This window comes from Lepidochelys olivacea, assembly GCF_965140295.1.
Source record: "Lepidochelys olivacea isolate rLepOli2 genome assembly, chromosome: 5".
In the NCBI taxonomy this organism is placed as follows: domain Eukaryota; kingdom Metazoa; phylum Chordata; order Testudines; family Cheloniidae; genus Lepidochelys; species Lepidochelys olivacea.
This window is the reverse complement of record NC_140415.1, coordinates 103,462,719-103,480,133: the sequence shown is the minus strand read 5'-3', so window position 1 is coordinate 103,480,133 and position 17,415 is coordinate 103,462,719. Positions and strand designations below refer to the sequence as shown.

The 17,415-nt window shown below is 41.0% G+C and overlaps 1 protein-coding gene across 2 annotated transcripts in view; it reads left to right on the top strand.

The window, feature by feature from the left end:
• The first annotated feature begins 1,874 nt into the window (after window positions 1-1,874).
• Window positions 1,875-17,415, top strand: part of GLIS3 (GLIS family zinc finger 3) — a 267,494-nt gene continuing 251,953 nt past the window's right edge. Inside the window, exons 1-2 of one of the 2 annotated variants that reach the window (XM_084628537.1) lie at window positions 1,875-2,386; window positions 13,543-14,022. In XM_084628537.1, coding sequence (XP_084484663.1) covers window positions 13,638-14,022 — 385 coding nt within the window. In that variant the 5' untranslated portion in view covers window positions 1,875-2,386; window positions 13,543-13,637. Of the gene's footprint in view, window positions 2,387-5,999; window positions 6,128-13,542; window positions 14,023-17,415 lie in introns of those variants that run through there. The other variant, XM_084628538.1, reaches the window with a different exon arrangement.

The window sequence follows — 17,415 nt, the reverse complement described above, 5'->3', positions numbered from 1 at the left end:
TTATAGTGCATTCATCCAGCCCATACTTCCTTAACTTGCTGACAAGAATACAGACTCCAGTGGCTACTCTTACACTGTTTTTCTTAAAACCTTTGCTTCTAAATCCAGGCTGTGTTAGGTCCCAATCCTACACCCCCTGATGTCAATAGCAGCACTCCCACTGCCTTCAGTGGGTGTAGGATCCAGCCTTTAGTTACCATCGGTGAAACCCTAGCCCCACTGAAGTCAATGGAGCATGGATTTCACCCCCATTATTCCAATTGCCTCTCTAGGCCTAAGACATAAAAATTAGAACATGCATTTTAAAAAACCAAACCTCTTTTAAAATTCCTGAATTAGTGTTTTCATACATAGTTATGCTGTGCTGCTAAGGTCCGATATCTCTGGAACTTCTAGGACTCCAAGCAAATATTGTGTGTCCCATTGGAAATCAGGCCATCTCCTCTTTCCAAAAGCTTAATACTCTTCTTTCTATCTATGAAACGTTGTGATATATTAAATCTTAAACTATCTCTGGTACAAGATTGTACATTGCTTGTCTGGGGCCTCAAGCCAGTGTAATTCTGGAGGAAAACTCCAAATTTGGCGGGGGGGAGAAACATTTCTCCATGATTTTTTTTTTTTTTTAAAGGTAGGTGTTGGCAGCTGCTCAGCAGTTTGGAATGTTAGAAGTAGCCCTGGTGAAGATGGAGTAGGGGGCAGTGTGCTGGTGGTGATATATTTAGTGGGCATCGTACATAGGAGGAGACCATAAATTGCACAAATGCAATTTATCACATGGCTCTGTAGTTCTTTGCACATTAGTGGGCTTGATTCACCCTTGTAGGTACAGAATTTAAAACCTCCATTGTCTGTGGCGGCAGCTGCATCCACAGTACCACAGCTACCCTTTCTTGGGGATTATATTTAGAGCAGATCCCATCACTAAGAATGCATGATGGTTATCCCTGGACTTCTGCTCTGATGTACTGCCCCCAGGATCCACAGAAGCTGATTTCATGCTTCTCTAAGGGGCTACCCATACAGGATAAAACGTGTGTTTTAAAAAAAAACACATTAGCTAACAGGTTCTAAAAGCCTAGTGAAGACAAGGCAACTTGCATTTTAACAGGTGTTAGCAGCATATGTTCATGCTGATGTGTTAGTATGCCTTTTATCCTTGTGTAGGCAGGCCCTAGTATAGACTGACACTACACACACACACGCACGCAACTGGCTTTGTCCATGTCCTAAGATGCGCTTGCCTGCTCTGCCTTCCACAGTACCCAGCTGCCTGGTTCCACTGGCGAATCCTAGAAGAGAATCAAGCACAGTGTGTGGCTGTGGGTATGCAGTATAAGATGAAGAGGATTTGCTCCAATACCCTGGCTACACTGAGAATCTGAACCAGAATCAAATTTTACAGCTGGATCTAGTTCTTTAATGGGCTGAACCATAACCCTGAGCAAATACCCCTGAACTCTTTTGGGAGGGGTGGTCAGAAACCAGCCTAAGTATTTTTCTGGTCCTTTCTGTGGGATTACTGGGCTTTCCATGTTCTCTGTCAATGTTTCCAGAACCAGGAAGCAGTGCAGGGGGATTACATGGAAACAGATCTACCCTTATTCACACCAAATCAAGTACAACCATAAAGAATGCCCAGGGAGGCAGGGAAGTGTCACCAGCCTGTCAGTCGCCTAGTTTCTCTTTCCCAGTCTCCCCGTGTGTGTGAGTCAGAGTGAGTGCCGAGGGGGAGAGACACACTCTGCCTTTGAATTAGCCAACCGGCTGACCAGGAGTTACCCGCCCCCTTGCCCCCTCCCTCCCCTCCTAGGCTCTGGCACTCGGGAGGCTGCTGGCTGGCGGCCCTTAAGCATTCACCCTCCTTCCCTGTACTGCAATCCCCCTGTCCACACAGCATTGATACAACCAGCGGAGAGCACGGGCAGCGCAATTCCTGGCGCTTGCACCCCGGACCCCCTTCTTCCCCAGACAAGCCTGGACAGACAGCACCTCTCCTATCACAGGAACAAAATTACAGCAGTGAGCTAGCAAGGTCACCAAACAAGTCAACTTCATCTTCCTCCCCTACGGACACTGATTGCGGGACACGGCAGTGAGAGGCGAGCCCCTCAAGTTTTGTAAAACCAGATTTCCCCACAAGAAAAGAAAAAGCAACTTTCCCCACTCCTCTCTTTGTATGTCTCTTCCCGAGCCCTGATGGAAACTGTTCATGCTCAAGTGGATAGCCTCTCTCAAGTGTGTTTGAAGGGAACCAAAGTTGCATTTCTTTATTCAGCTCTCTGCTTGCAAGTAGTTGCTGTCATTCTTGTTTAGAGGAGAGAGAGGCTCTGCCTGGAGAAGGAATATGCACCTTGGGCTTTGTTGTGGAAAACCTGGTTACCTGGTAAGTGGATGCTGCCATAGGAACTTTGCTTGCAGGCGCAAGCACACAAAAGTAAAAGCTGACCTATCCTCAAACCAAGCTAAGAGACGCACATTAGCAAAAACACCACGGCAGCAGCCGCAATCCTGTGGAGTCTAAACTGTTTTGTATACACACTTTCCCCCTCTCCTTCTTCAGGGGGAAGTGTGTGTGAGAGGGAAAGGTAGAGTGTGCTTTACTGATCAGCTGGGAGGTGGACAGAGTACAGCTTCCCACAAGGAATCTGAAATGTAGCCCATGGCTGTATGTATCGTAGAACGACAATGTGTAAAAATGAAAGGGGCGGTGGCTGTTTTAATCTGACCATAGGTGGGTGTGAGATTTATTTGCAGGAGGAGGCGAAGGGTTAATTGACAAGAGATGAGGCTCATGAAATCTTACAGGCAAAGCAAAGGCTTGGTAGTTTGTCAACTAGTAACTAGTGTAAACTTTAGACCGAAAGAGACTTTTTAGAGAAGAGTAAGAACCGGGTGAATGAATGACGTGAGGAATGCTGTATATGTATATGCAGACAGTTAAGTCTTCAGTAGTTATAGTTTATTTTAAAGTGTAGTTGTAATATAGATTCATTGTTTTACAGAGTGTGTGTGTAAATATAAATGCTGGAGTTGGGGTATGTATACACATCCAACAATTACATGTAAGACCCTTCACCGCTCCGTTTTTGTCAGCTCTCCAGCAAACATATGCTTTTACATTTTATTCATGCCTAGTGTCAAATATTATTCCCATGTCTCATTCCCACTGTAAGGGACTATATCCTGCTTCTCAGCTCCAGTCCTATAAATTATCTGGTGTTTTTCTGCAAACTGCCGAGACTGCTTTGGAAAGCATGAGTCTGCAGCAATCTTCTCGCAGGCTTCAATGTTTGTTTGTTTGCTTAAATCTTGTGGTGAAGTTACTTCGAAGTTACTCACTTTAATGAAAAGTCTGCTGTAGCGATAGAGAAATAGCAATGTCTGGAACGTCGGGACAAGCATTCTCTGACTCCGCGGGATTTGTCATCGGGTCGATGATTAAGTCAAGATTTCATAATTTCCTCCTCAAGGTATTAACTCTGGAAAGAACATGACTGTTTGATGCTCTCCTCTGCGTTTCTTTTGTGGGCAGAGAATAGAGTAAAGCACTTGGTTGATAGTCGCGAAAAGAAAAGGAGTACTTGTGGCACCTTGACACTGGAAGTGTCCCTCATTTCCCCTTTGGCAGCTGGCCGGTACCTGTCTGATTTCGATATAGATGGTGCATTTAATAGATTAGTACACACGTTGGCAGGGATCGGCTAATTTGCTCTAAGCACGTCAGCGTGTGCTGTACTGAAGTGCCGTATTCAGAGCCCCGCAGAGAGGACAGGAGACCTGGACGCTCGCAGCCTGGTTGAGAAGCCCAGTGGTGCCCCCAGCGGTGTGCAATCCACCTGAGAGGTCATGTCAGTTTACCAGGGCGCCCTCCCTCCTCTAAGCCAGCCTCAGAAGCGAGTTCAAGGCTGAGCCCAGGTAGCTGGTGCGCTCGCTCGGTAGCCAGCGCTGCTGCTAGGGGGCCGCGGGTGGGGGGCTGACCAGAGGCAGCGTGGCTGCCGCTCTGCTTGTACCCTCCCTGCTGCAGTCTTGGGAGCTGGGGATAGTCCCCGCACCCAGCCATTAGCCGGGGGCACTGCCCTCCCCCTCCAGCAGGGGACAGTGGAATGGGCGAAGCAGGAGGCAGGGGGAGCCAGGGCGTTCCTGTCCCCCTCCGGCAGGGAGGAGTGGGAGCTGGGGAAGGGTCTCACTCACTGCAGCCAGGGTTGGTGCTGGTATTTCGGCTGCAAACCAGAGCCAAAGGGTGAACAGGCACACCATTGCACCAATGATTTTAGGAAAGGAAGGGGGCTGCAGCTGGTCAAAATAGACGGACAGGTTTCTTTGGGAGCTTTTGTGAATGCTCTCCTGAAAAAATGTTGTCAAAATCTTGAAAAGCTTCTCCCATCTCTCCTTAGAGCCAAATTCTGTCCCTTCCAGATGGTAAAAATCTTCCCCTTTAAAAACAAAATAAAACAACAGCCCTGCACTTTCTGTAGTCCAGATGCAACCACAAGTGTCACTCACGTCAAAGAAATGCCAGAGAGCCGTTTAATGCTCCCCAAAGTGACAGCTTAATCTTCAGGCCTTTTTGTGTCACTGGTAATTTCTCTTTGTTAAACTTCGCTAAGTTGTCATTTCTGTTCCAGGCTTCAACTGGATATTTTTTTTCTTCTCCCCTGAGACACTAAGATAGTTTCTGACCTTGTTGGAAACTGTTAACTCTTTAATTAAAAGCTTTGGAAAGTGAAAGTGAGAGCAGCTGTCTTAGAGTTCCCTCCCCACTCTGAACTCTAGGGTACAGATGTGGGGACCTGCATGAAAGACCCCCTAAGCTTATTTTTACCAGCTTAGGTTAAAAACTTCCCCAAGGCGCACATTCTTCCTTGTCCTTGGAACTATATCGCTGCCACCACCAAGTGAGTTAGCCAAAGATTCAAGAAAAGGACCACTTGAAGTTCCTGTTCCCCGAAATATCCCCCCACCCAACCCCTTCACCCCCTTTCCTGGGGAGGCTTGAGAGCAAACAAGGTGAGCACAGACCAATATCCCCACTGCTGCTTTTCTTAATATTTCTCACCATTGCATTAGCCGCAGTGGGAGATCCAGTGTAGAGGAGTTGCCAGTGGTGCCTGTGATTCTATCACCTTGTCATCTAAGCCTGTTCTGAGTCGGGTAGATAACCTGGGTGGCAAAACCATACACAGCTGCTGTTGTCCTTTCTGCACTGGAGCTCACCATAGCTAGCTCTGATGGTTGGCAATGGAAGACTGGGGTGGGGGGCACTAGTGTAGACAAGCTAATGGGACTGTGAATGGGAAGTATAGACTTTTCACATGAGCATGGATTTGCAAGACTGGGTCTGTGGCTGTTGACCTCTCCACATCAGAGATCCACAGTCTGCTCACTACAAGTGTGTTTGGAATTAGGTATCAGACATAGTTCTGCTTAAAACTGACTTGATGAGTTTTCAGACAAGTGGCTGTAATTAGCACAATGTGTGCTCTAATGTGAAAAGGGCTTTAGAGAATAATACACTCTGTGGGTTCCTGTACTCTCTTCAGTACTTTGTTTTCTTTTCTTGTAATGATTATATCCATTTAGATGGAGTCTGAAAGTTAAGAGAACAGATTTTATTCTTAGGTACATCAGTGTAAATTTACTCCAGGGACAGACTCTTGAGTTATTTCAGATTCATACTAGTGTGAATGAGAGAATTCTGTTCTGGGTGATTTAAAATAATTTTTATTCAAATTAATACTTCAATGAATTAACATGGTTTAAAAGTCACTTGTAATGGGTACGTTCCAGCCATTTAAGGAGGAAAAATGTGGATTTCAGCCTTTAATAGTGACCTAATAGCAATACTATTGTGTGATCTTTGAACTAGAGCCAGATAACCCTAGAAAGGGCTTTATCCTGACCTCCAATTCACAACACACATCCTCATATATTAAGGAAAATCAGCTTCTAAGTTTGGGCCTACTCTCAGCTAAATCTTGTCCCCAGCAGCACCTGTGACACAGAAACTGCAGGAGCCCGCAAGGACCTCTTGGACTCTGAAGCTTCTGCTGCTTCAGAGGAAGAAACCAAAAATTGGAGGCAGACATGTAGCACTTACTGGCATCCAATCTCTCTCCTGTTCAGGGTGAGTTCAGGATTCTAACCAAGTGACTTATCAGGCCTTGGAGATGATGTGAAGGAGGGTAATGACTTTTCACCATTTCAATGGGGGTAATATGTATGGGTTTCTGACTGACTGACTGTGAAAGACTGAGGCCATATTACCTGAAGATCTCTTATGGCTGACAACTTCAAGCTAAAACGGATAGTCAAGAAGCAAATAGGGAAGCCTGCAGGGTGAAGAACAGTGTTCTTGTCAGAGGGGGAGCTTTGCTAACCAATTTGAGTGGCTATCATGACAGCTCTGTCCCCTTCCAACACCCCCTTACCCGAACGTAAGTGAGTGGTGTTGGGTTTTTTTAAAGACCTGTGCAAAAAAGATAGCAAGGAGAGAGTCTGGAGGAAGTCTGGTTTGTGAGTGTTGATGAGGAGCTCAGGGAAGGGGTGCTGGAAGGCTGCATTCCTACAAGGGCAGAATTTTATGGTTGTGGGTGTTATCTGAGGTATATGTTGGTTGTGCCAGTGGTGAGATGTGTGTCTCTGGGTGGAGGAGTAGAGAATAGGGACTGTTAGATGCCTTCACTTCCAGTCTTCTTGCTTTCGTGGCTTTGTGTTAGGTAATGTTATGTGCAGAGCAATATAAACTCACACATTATGTAGTGGTTTTGTATATTAATACTTTTGTCAGAAAATCTTTGGTTCATAATACTTCTTATCCTGGTTTGTTGAGATGCACTGCAAAAAATGCATAACATAAGATTAAAAGTCTGAATATCTCTAGAGAGAAGAAAGGATCAGTCTTTTTTCTGAGTATCTTCCAAACAATGAATGGGGTACCATAAGAGCTGCAACAGAATGAGTCAAATAGCATAAGAATATGAACCCTGAATGTTCAATATTTCTGATAATTTAAGTTAGACCCATCAAATATTATTGACCTATTCTCTTATAGGGACCCAGTCTTGCACTTCTCACTCAAGCAAAACTACTATTGACTTTGTTGGGAATTTTTTTCTAAATAGGAATTATAGGATCAAATTGTACAGGTGAGATTTTCAGACACTCAGCAAGGGTCTAACTCTACTTCTGTTGAAGTCAATGAGTTTTATCTTCCGATAGGACTACCCTCAATGTATTTATATTGCGTATGCATACTGTAGTAGAGGCACAGATATTTGTGAATTCATCTTTTGTTTCTCTTTATGAAGGAATTGATTCAGTTTTTCCAGTCCTGCAGCTTGAATTAAACTCCTACTATGTGGTTTACTGAGAGTAGACTCATGAGTCAGACATGTGGATTTTGAGTAACTGTTGTCATGTTGTTAGTAACAATGATGTCAGCTAAATAAAATACAGTTTTAAAAATAGTGGGCCTAATCATGTTTCTGCAGACATCAGTGGGAGGAAGGATAGACCCGAGAATGGACTTTACCCATTTTTAAATGTTATTTTCAAACTATAAACAAAATAAAATGCTCATGTTTATATCACATATCTGATGTTACAGTAAAGTAAAATCTGTCCAATAAATTAATACAATCTCAGGACAGTTTTAATTTTATTAGTAATATTTTTGTGTTTCTAAATTCTGAACTGGTAAGTCTAGTTGATTGAAGATATTACATTTAATACATTTGTATTTACATGTTTCAGTTATAATTTTGTATTCCATGATTTCTTTGATGCGATGTACTTACATTTTTCATGATTAGTATGGTCAGAAGGATTTTTTTTTTTAAACCATGTTGCGGGTGGTTATGGATCTGATTCAACGGTCAGTTACTATTCAGCAAAACATTTAAGCATGCACTTAACTTTCAGCATGTGCTTAAGTCCCATTGACTTGTAGTTAAGCACATGTTTTAGTGCTTTGCTGAGTAGGGACGGTCTTAAGCATACACTTAAATGCTCTTCTGAACTGGTCCCTGTGTGAATAATAGATATGACTGAAACATCATGAAATGATAAAAATCAGTGACATATTATAATACTTGGCTATAATCTATCTGGATGAACAGACTAAACTGTATATAAAAGATTCCATAGCATCTAGTCAGATAATATTTCTACGTGGTAAAGACCATACAGTAGAATGCATATGGATATAAATCTGAAGCCACACACAAATAATAGCAGGGTTATGCAATCATAGAAATGTAGGCCTAAAAGGGACCTTGAAAAGTCATCAAGTCCAACCTCCTGTACTGAGTCAGGACCAAGTAAATCTAGATCATCCCTGACAGGTGTTTGCCCAACCTGTTCTTAAAAACCTCCAGTGACAGGGATACCACACCTTTGCTTGGAAGCCTATTCCAGAGCTTGACAACATTTATAGTTAGAAAGTTTTTCCTAATATCTAAGCTAATTCTCCCTTGCTGCAGATTAAACCCATTCCTTCTTGTCCTACCTTCACTGGATGTGGAGAACAATGGATCACTCTCCTCTTTTCAATATTTGAAGACAGTTATGAGGTCCCACCCTCAGTCGTCTTTTTTCAAGACTAAACCCGCCCAGTTTTTTTTATCTTTTCCTCAGAGGCTTCCTGATCAGAAGAGGGATACTGTACACACAATGTTGAGGGAGATCAAAGAGCAATTAAGGTATTATCTATATGGTTAATGGAACCAAAATAGCAATATCTGTTGTACTTTACATCCTTAGTTATTTCGGTTTAAGTCTCTGTGTGGACACTCTCTCTTATTTTTGTATAACAGTGCTTTTATAGCAATATAACTTAAGTTGTTTCCTTATCAGTTTAACAAAATCAATGTAAAGACACTGAAATAAGAGAGTGTGCACACAAAGACTTATGACTGATATAGCTTCATTGATTTAATTTGCCATGTACACAAGCACTAAATGTAATAGAACTAGCAAAGGGTGACTTCAACTACTACAGATATAAATTGGTCAAATGTCACAATGGGGCAAGGTTTAGAGAAGCAATTTCTCAGCTGCATAAATGGTGGCTTCCTGGAACACTGATTTGAGTGCACACAAGTGTCCTTCTCCAAATTAGCCTGAAGTGACACACAAGAGTTGGTCTAAGATGTAACACTTGTTGACTGATTATGTGATAATGACCCCAATAAAATTAATTTCACCATCGCTCAGAGAGAAGTCATAACAAAATCTAGACCAGTGGATTTACCAATGAGGAAGGGAATTTAAAAATACCCTACAGTAAAAAGTACAGAAATTAAAATCCTTATGTTTGGCATGTAGGCTACAAAATTGTATGTAAACAGTCACAGAAGTCATGTACACCATTAACCAAAAAAGGAAATAGGATGGGCTGGAGGAAAAAACAAACAACAACAACAAAACCCCCACCAGGGTTAAATGGCATAGTTCAGGAGATTATTTAAACCAAACAGGTATTCTGCAGAAAACGGAAATCCAGCCCCAGGGGAAGCCAATAGAATGCAGCATAAACTATGCCAGGTAAAGTGTAAGATGGAAATGAGGGTGAAGAGGGAATTTAAATAGCAAATAGCCAAAGACATTAAAACATTCTCAAAGTATATCAAAATCAGGAAACCTATGAGAGAATCAGTGGGTCTGCTAGGCTAGCTGGGAGTAAAGGGGAGAAAGGGTACTAGCCTGGGACTCAGGAGACCCATCTTCAGTTTCCTGCTCTGCCAAATATTTTCTTTGTAACCTTGGGCAAATCGGTTAGTCTTTCTGTGCGTCAATTCCCCATGTGTCAAATGTGAATAATAGCACTTTCCTATCTCACAGGGATGTTGTGAGGACAAATACATTAAAGATTGTGAGGCAGTCAGATACTATGGTTGTGGGGGGCAGGTAAGTACCTGTAACAGAAATATGGGGAAACTAAGGAAGAAATTGCAGAGAAGCGAAATGACTTATCTGCAATTGCCTTCTCCACAGAGGATATTGGGGACCTCTGCAGGTGCTGTAAATTTGCTGCAGTTCAAAATATAACTTATGTATATGTATGAAAAAGGAAACAGAGGCAGAGATGGTGAAAATTAAATTAGATTTTTTTAAATTGGCTTATTTTTGAAAATTTAAGGTGTTTTTAGTAGCACACATAATTATATTTTAAAATATATACTTATTTTGACAGTGTCCCTTTAATATTGTTGACTAATGGGTGTGTTTTCTTCCATGCACATAAATCTCAATCAGTACTAAAAGAAGTTACACATGACTATCAAAAGAAGAACATCAACTTAAGTATAATTGAAATTAATGAATTATATTGGTACAATGGTTAGCTTGAAATCCAATGATGTATAGTAAATTTTTTCTGTAAGTGTGAAAAACAGTAACAGATGATAAAAGTACAACAAAAACAAACCCGAGTATTGCGGTTTATTGTAGCATACAGTATTACATAAAAAATAACAAGGAAATCAGAGTATTAAAAACACATGGAATATATTGCCCTGGATTTGATAGGGCCCTTTAGGTGTGTGTATATATATTGTGTAGAAATATTCTTCCGTCAATTAATCTAAATACACTGTTGCTGAACAAAACTAATAAACCTGTCATGTATAATCTCTTCTTTATTATGTTTGTACTTTTCTAATGTAGTTAAAAATTATAGACAAGAATGATTTTGACTTGCTGCCCATTTATACTGCTGTAGTGTATAGCCTTGCCAACAGCATGACAGCTTTTTGTTTATAAGTTCTTTTCTAAAGAGCCAGTCACCTGTGTTAGGGCAAAGTACATTCTGCTTACTAAAATGAACCTTGGGAATCTAAGAACATTCAGCTCTGTCTGTCCTTGGTTGAGTTGGAAAATGTGATTTATGCTGCAGCCATGCATGAAAATAAATGATATTGCTTTTTAACCAATATGTTTTCTAATTTATATTCTTGTAATATAAAAAATAACAATGAAAAATAAGGGAATAGGATTAGATTAGACCCTTTGTTATCGAATAACAAACTGAAATATGTGTGTGCATGTGTGTATATGTGTGTGTCTAATTGATATATATTAAACGGTATATATATAAAATACACATGTGCACGCACACACGCTTGATCTTCATGGAACTGAGACCTAGGATCCCAATTCACCAAAGAAGTTAAGTGTATGCTTTTCTTGGGTAGATCAGGGCCGTAGTGCTTAGACCTTGTAGGACTGAAGTTCTTAACTCTAAGCATGTGAGTAGAGTAGTCAGCGATGGCTCTCTGGGTACCTGGCACTGAGAGTCACCTTGTTACCCCTGCCTCCAGCATGAGGGAGTCTTGATAGTAGTAACTGGGTGTTAGCTCCCTGACATCACCAGCCTTTCAGCTACTCAAACACTCTTCTGTGGCCTATGCCACCCCGTCTCTGTCTCGCAGGTTAACAAGAGATGCACCCGAGTCCCCTTGAAGTGTTCCCCTGTGATATCTAGCTCCTGACGCTGGCTACTCACAGAAACCCCAGAGCCTCTGCCCCTAAGGAGCAATATGCCCCAGTTTACTGGTCAGACTTTAAATCACCACTCCTGTATAACACACCTCACATATGAGCACTTATACTAAAACAAAAATAGCTTTATTTTAGAAAGAGTAGAGATTCAACTAGAAACAATACAGAGTGGTAGAAACAAATGGTTACAATACAAAACAAAATCCTAAAACACGAACCTGGGTCTACCCTTACTAACAGTTACGTTTCCTACCTAATAAAGTAGTTTTCTCTTGAAAGTTCAGTCTGCTGCAGAGATGGTTGACTTTACAGAAACAGGATCCAAACATTCATGAAAACACCCTTTCTTCACAAGATATTTCCTCAGTGAATGAATTCAGAGTGTCTCTCCCCACTCTCTGATATACTGAAACAGTCTTTTGTCTCTGTCAGATTCCCTATCTATCGAAACATTCCTTTTTGTTTTGTTTTTTTAACACTTCTAGCTGGTTTTGATTGTTTCCGGTTGTCTCTGATGCCTTTCCATTGGTAGTCTTGGGATGGAGTAAGGCTAGACAATTAGTCTTGCATTACAGCACCAGCTAACCAAAGAGTGGTGAGGACTCCAATGGGTCATCACCAAAAAAATATTATTCCATGGCGACTAATTTTTTCTGCAAGACCATAAAGCATATTTTCAATATAGTTACATTATTCCTTAAATATTACCTGTACATACATCTTGCAATGATAATGAGTCTTCACAAGTTATGAGTTTTCTCTAGATACTTCACTTTATGGATAAATACCCTGAAAGACATGTGTTTGGTGTAGTGAGTTTGTCAGGTATGAGATGAGAGTTGTTTGCAAAGAAAAGGGGGCCCTTTGCAAAGTGTCCTCTGTGTCACATAGTTCTATGGACTTCAATCATGAACCATCTAGCCCAGTGTCCTTTGATTTCAGTGGGGCTACTCATGTGTTTAAGTGTTTTGCTGGATCAAGGCCAGGGTTCTTAGTCATTTGCAAGATAGAATCCTGTGTGTCTGAATATAAACGTGTGTAATTTGAGCCTCAGTTTTGTGTGTGAAAACTGCAATTGTGCAAAACAGTTAGCTAGGTATCTAAGTCCTTAATCAGTAGAACACTTAAGCATATTCTTAAATTTAAACACCTGAATCTGGTTGTTAAAATTAAGCATGTGCTTAAGTGTTTTGCTGAACTGGGACCCAAATTATCCCATTTGTGTGATATCTTTAACCACCTGATTTGCATCCACAAATGCTGCTTCTGTTCACAGATCTGTTTGCGTGTGTGTATATGTGAACATTCATAAAAATGTAAGTGGAAAAATACTCTGGAAAAACTTGGACTTGTACAATTAAAAGGCTGCCTTTGAAAATTTTGGCCCTATGCTTTATTAGGACATTAAAAACAATCTGAATCTATAAGATTTACATCTTGATCCACCTTTGCAATGATTGCAATTATTTTTTATGAAATTAGCACAGTAGAGCACTCTTACAGGATTTTTTTCTAGTGAGTCCCATGCTGTGTAGTAAAGAAAAAACCCTCTGCAATCTGTTCTGCTGTATTTCTGACCTTTAGAATGTCAACTGGCATCTCTTTAATGTCTTGTATGTGTCTGAATATTGCTTGGCTGCTGTGTTTTTGGTTTTCAGCACCTTTTTAATCAACAGACTGAAGAGCTGGCAGAATGGGATAGTGGTGCTCATCCTGGTGTTGATTTCCACTCAGCCCCTGCTTTTCACTCCAGGCTGACTTCCTTGACTTGCTCAGTATTCACTCCCTTTCATGGCTAGTTTATCTAGTATGAAGACAGCTGACCCTATTGTAAACTTCTGCTTTTGAAGGGGCAGGCTTTCTTATTACAATTCTGAGTCATCATTTAGCTTTGTCCTCTCTCTTTGATTGCCTGTATATTGCTCACACTTTGCTGATCATAATCAATATTTTTTCATATAGTTAAATATTGTGAACAGCCCTGTCATCATATATTATTTACTACAATGTAAAATATTTTTATTTATGTATTTTTAACAGGCTTAATCACTATGGATAACATACTGACCTTAGCCTGATGTCATTGATACCTGTGGATTTGTATAACACATTTTGATCATTGCAACTACTTGACAATGAATGGGAGGTCATGCAGTATGAACCACCGGACCTCAGGTACTCCCCATGGTCCCGGGATGATCAACGGACAGCAAATTCCGCCTATAAGAGTTCATGCAGGAACACCCTGCCCATCTTCAAATAGCAGCACCCCAAGGCCAGCTATTGGAAACTTGTCTACCAGCCTCCATTTAAAGATGCCCCTTGGAGGAGGGGTAGCTCCTCAGAGCAACGTCACTGAAAGTACCATCCACCTCCCTGCTTTAAGTCCCAGGAGACAAGTGGTTACAAATGGGAAGCCTTTATTCCAAGTCCCACAGCCTCCAGGGCTGCCAGCACCACAGTCTTTAAAACCAAAGCAGCAGGAGTTTGGGAACATCTTCTGCCCAAGCACAATTAAAGGTAGGAGCAATTTTTCTAATTATGATCCTTCCTTTGCTGCTATCTCATGCTTAACAGTATTGGCTAAAAATGTAAATCGTTCATAGTTTGATTATTACCCCAGGATTTGCAACATCTAGTGATTGCCCAGAATTGTTGTATGGTGCAGTGGGGAATTTTATTTGCTTTTGTGGCAGAGCTGTGCAAGTGCTACAGGAAAAATTCTGTAGTGGATGCTCATTGATGGAAGCAGCAGTGTTGTCGATGTTTTTGAAGTGAGTGTACTGCACAGTATGTAAAACTCTTTAGATACTTTGAAGGGCTGCTGGCCACTGAGCACCCTTCAACCATGACTTACTGATTGGGAACCATTGTATGCGTCATCCTAACTAGTGACGCAAACCTCACAAGGTGTGGAGTTCAGTTCTATTTGGATAGGCATTTGCTACTTCAGAGGCTTATCTGAACTACATGAAGCTCTGGAGCCTGCAAAACAAGGCTTGAACTGGGGGGTTTGTTTCAGGTTGGAAATAGTGATCACCATTTTAGGTATTTTGGCACCTTCCCTTCCTGTCCTGGAAGTTGAGAGAATTCCAGATTGAATGAAATAAAAAAGTTACACTTTTCCAAACATCAGGAAAAGTTTTTGGGTTGAGAGGGGGTGGGGTGGGGTATCCTATTTATTCCCAGTGGGTTGCTTCAGCTGTCTCTTGCTTTTCACAACTTTACTCTAAGTATGTGGCTGCAGTATTTGAGGCTTTTCTTGACTATAATGAATATGCCATGTCTACATCTGCTCATAACAGGCATATTGGGCATACTGGATTTTTTGGAAAACTTTCCCTGTTCTTTTACAGTAAGGGATAAAGTGGGTTGAAAAGTCAGGATCTTTTCTTTGGCATGGAAGGAAAAGCAGAAAATTTTGGGCTACCCAGGAATCATAGAGAACTTAGAATCATAGAATCTCAGGGTTGGAAGGGACCTCAGGAGATCATCTAGTCCAACCCCCTGCTCAAAGCAGGACCAAGCCCCAATTTTTGGCCCAAATCCCTAAATGGCCCCCTTGAGGATTGAACTCACAACCCTGGGTTTAACAGGCCAATGCTCACACCACTGAGCTATCCCTGTCCCCTACCAATTTTTGCCCCAGATCCCTAAATGGCCCCCTCAAGGATTGAACTTACAACCCTGGGTTTGGCAGGCCAATGCTCAAACCACTGAGCTATGTGAATTGCTTTTAATAAAGTTATATAGGTATTGGTGCTGAAATCAAGAAAAGAAAATGGTAACAATCTACATTAAAAGATGCTTGCTCAAGATACTAGTAGTTCTATAAAGGATACATTTATATTCTGTAACTATGTTGAAAAAGTTCAAAAGGAAATGTTGTTCAAAATGGTACTCACCTTCTGTCCTATTAAGAGTAATGTTTTGTAATGCATTTGTGTATTGTAAGACTCCATAACATACAGTGGTTTTTTTTTTCTTATTCTCTGGATAAGAAAGGCAAGTCTGAACAGGCACTATTGTATGTCTCTTACTTTAGTTAAGTATTACCTTACTTCATTTGTGGCACTGATTGCATAACATGGCTACAAGTACAGTGTTAAAGCATCTAATAAAGAAAATATTGGACATCATGGGATTTTTCAGTACATAAAATATTACAAAATAGACAGAATTTATTGTTAGATATGTGTGTATTTAACAGCACTTTGTGAACAATCAGTTTCACTGTTTTTTTTTTTTTTTTTAATCTACCCAGGCTCTGCAAAAGGATATTCACTAGAAACAGCATCAGAAAAGCTGAAAGTGACACTTAAGAGGCAGCAGGCAGGAGTGGGCTGAGAGAAAAGGGATTAGGGCAGAAGGGAAGAGAAGTGGGTCTGGGCCTGTTTGGTATTGCTTTGAGGCCTGCCTAAAAGATCCTTTGAAATATCAACAGGGAGTAGAAAAGTCTTATTATTAAAATAAATAATAATTACCAAAACTCCAGGATATATTCTTTAAAGGGAGTTCTCTCGGGAAAGTAAATTTTAAAAATGTACCATTTTCACATAATCAAGTTGACCTCATCCCTTTAAAGTGTAGTTATGCTCAGAAAAATGACTCTGTATAAATGGGATGCCATTACGTAACATATCTGCTCCCTATGTCTCTTTCAGTTGATTGCTTTTTACTTTTCTGGCAAAAATAAATATTTTCTATATTTTTACTCCTCTTATCCCTACATTTACATAGTCAACAGTTATGTGAAAATAACCTGGATGATGTTCTGGCCTGTACATCAGCTGCAGAACTGTTAACTAAGTTGCAGACTCTCTGTGAATGGTAACAATGCAAGAACCAAAAATAAACAAGCGTGACTTTTATATCCCATGGTGAGATTCTAACACTGGAACTTAGAAAAAAACCTTTCAATTTGGAAATGTCATAAAGTTGATCTTGAAATCATTGTGTGACCATAATCCTGAAACCCACAATGCTGTTTTTAGAGTTACTTCTCAGCATATAACCATACTGCAAGATTAGCCAATAATTGGCGACAGAATGCTGTGCCCTCTATTTGAGGAGGAATTACCTCAACAGCTAACTGTAACATAGTAGGATTTTCAGGGTAAAATCTTAGTAGAAAACTTCTATTTGGGAATAGGGAGACTATTTTTATGCTTCAGTTCTGCCCCTTATGTTGTGTGTTAATTTCACATTCTGCATGTAAACTCCTGTCTAGAAACCTCTGTATCAGAAATGTAATTAATGCCCTTACATCTACTCTGTAACCTTCTTGGAGAAGGAGCTATCTTTATTCTATTGGTAGAGCATCATATATGCCTATGGCACTGTTTGTGGATGTTCAAAATGCTGCTGCAAAGATCATTCTCCTGGAACATCTCTATGTCCATCTCACCCCGTTCCTTGCAGCCCTCCATGGGCTGCCTCTTCTCCATTGCAACAAGCACAAACTACTTGTCTGCACTTTTGAGGTCTATAGCCCCAACCCACCTATTGTCTCTTAGTATTGAGATATTAACTGTCATTCCACTAATGATGCCAGTCTTGACTGCCTGTTTTTATAATATTCGTACAAGCACCTCCATGCTTTCACCCATACTTCCCCTAATGCATGGGGGGAGCTCATTGTAAATACTGAAAAAGACACTTCATTATCCTCCTTCAAATCCCTCCTTAAAACTATGCTTTTCAGTGATGCCTCCAAAAATCTTGATAATGGTTAGGCAGCTGATTTGCTGTGACCACTGTTGTCATGCTGGACAGTGTCAACTCGTTGGGCATGGCTAAACTTGCAGATGTAGAGTGCTTTGAGTTAAACCTGGCTTCGGAGAGTGCAGCAGGGAAAGCGCTGCAGTCTGTCCACACTGACAGCTGCAAGCACAGTGGCGTGGCCACATTTGA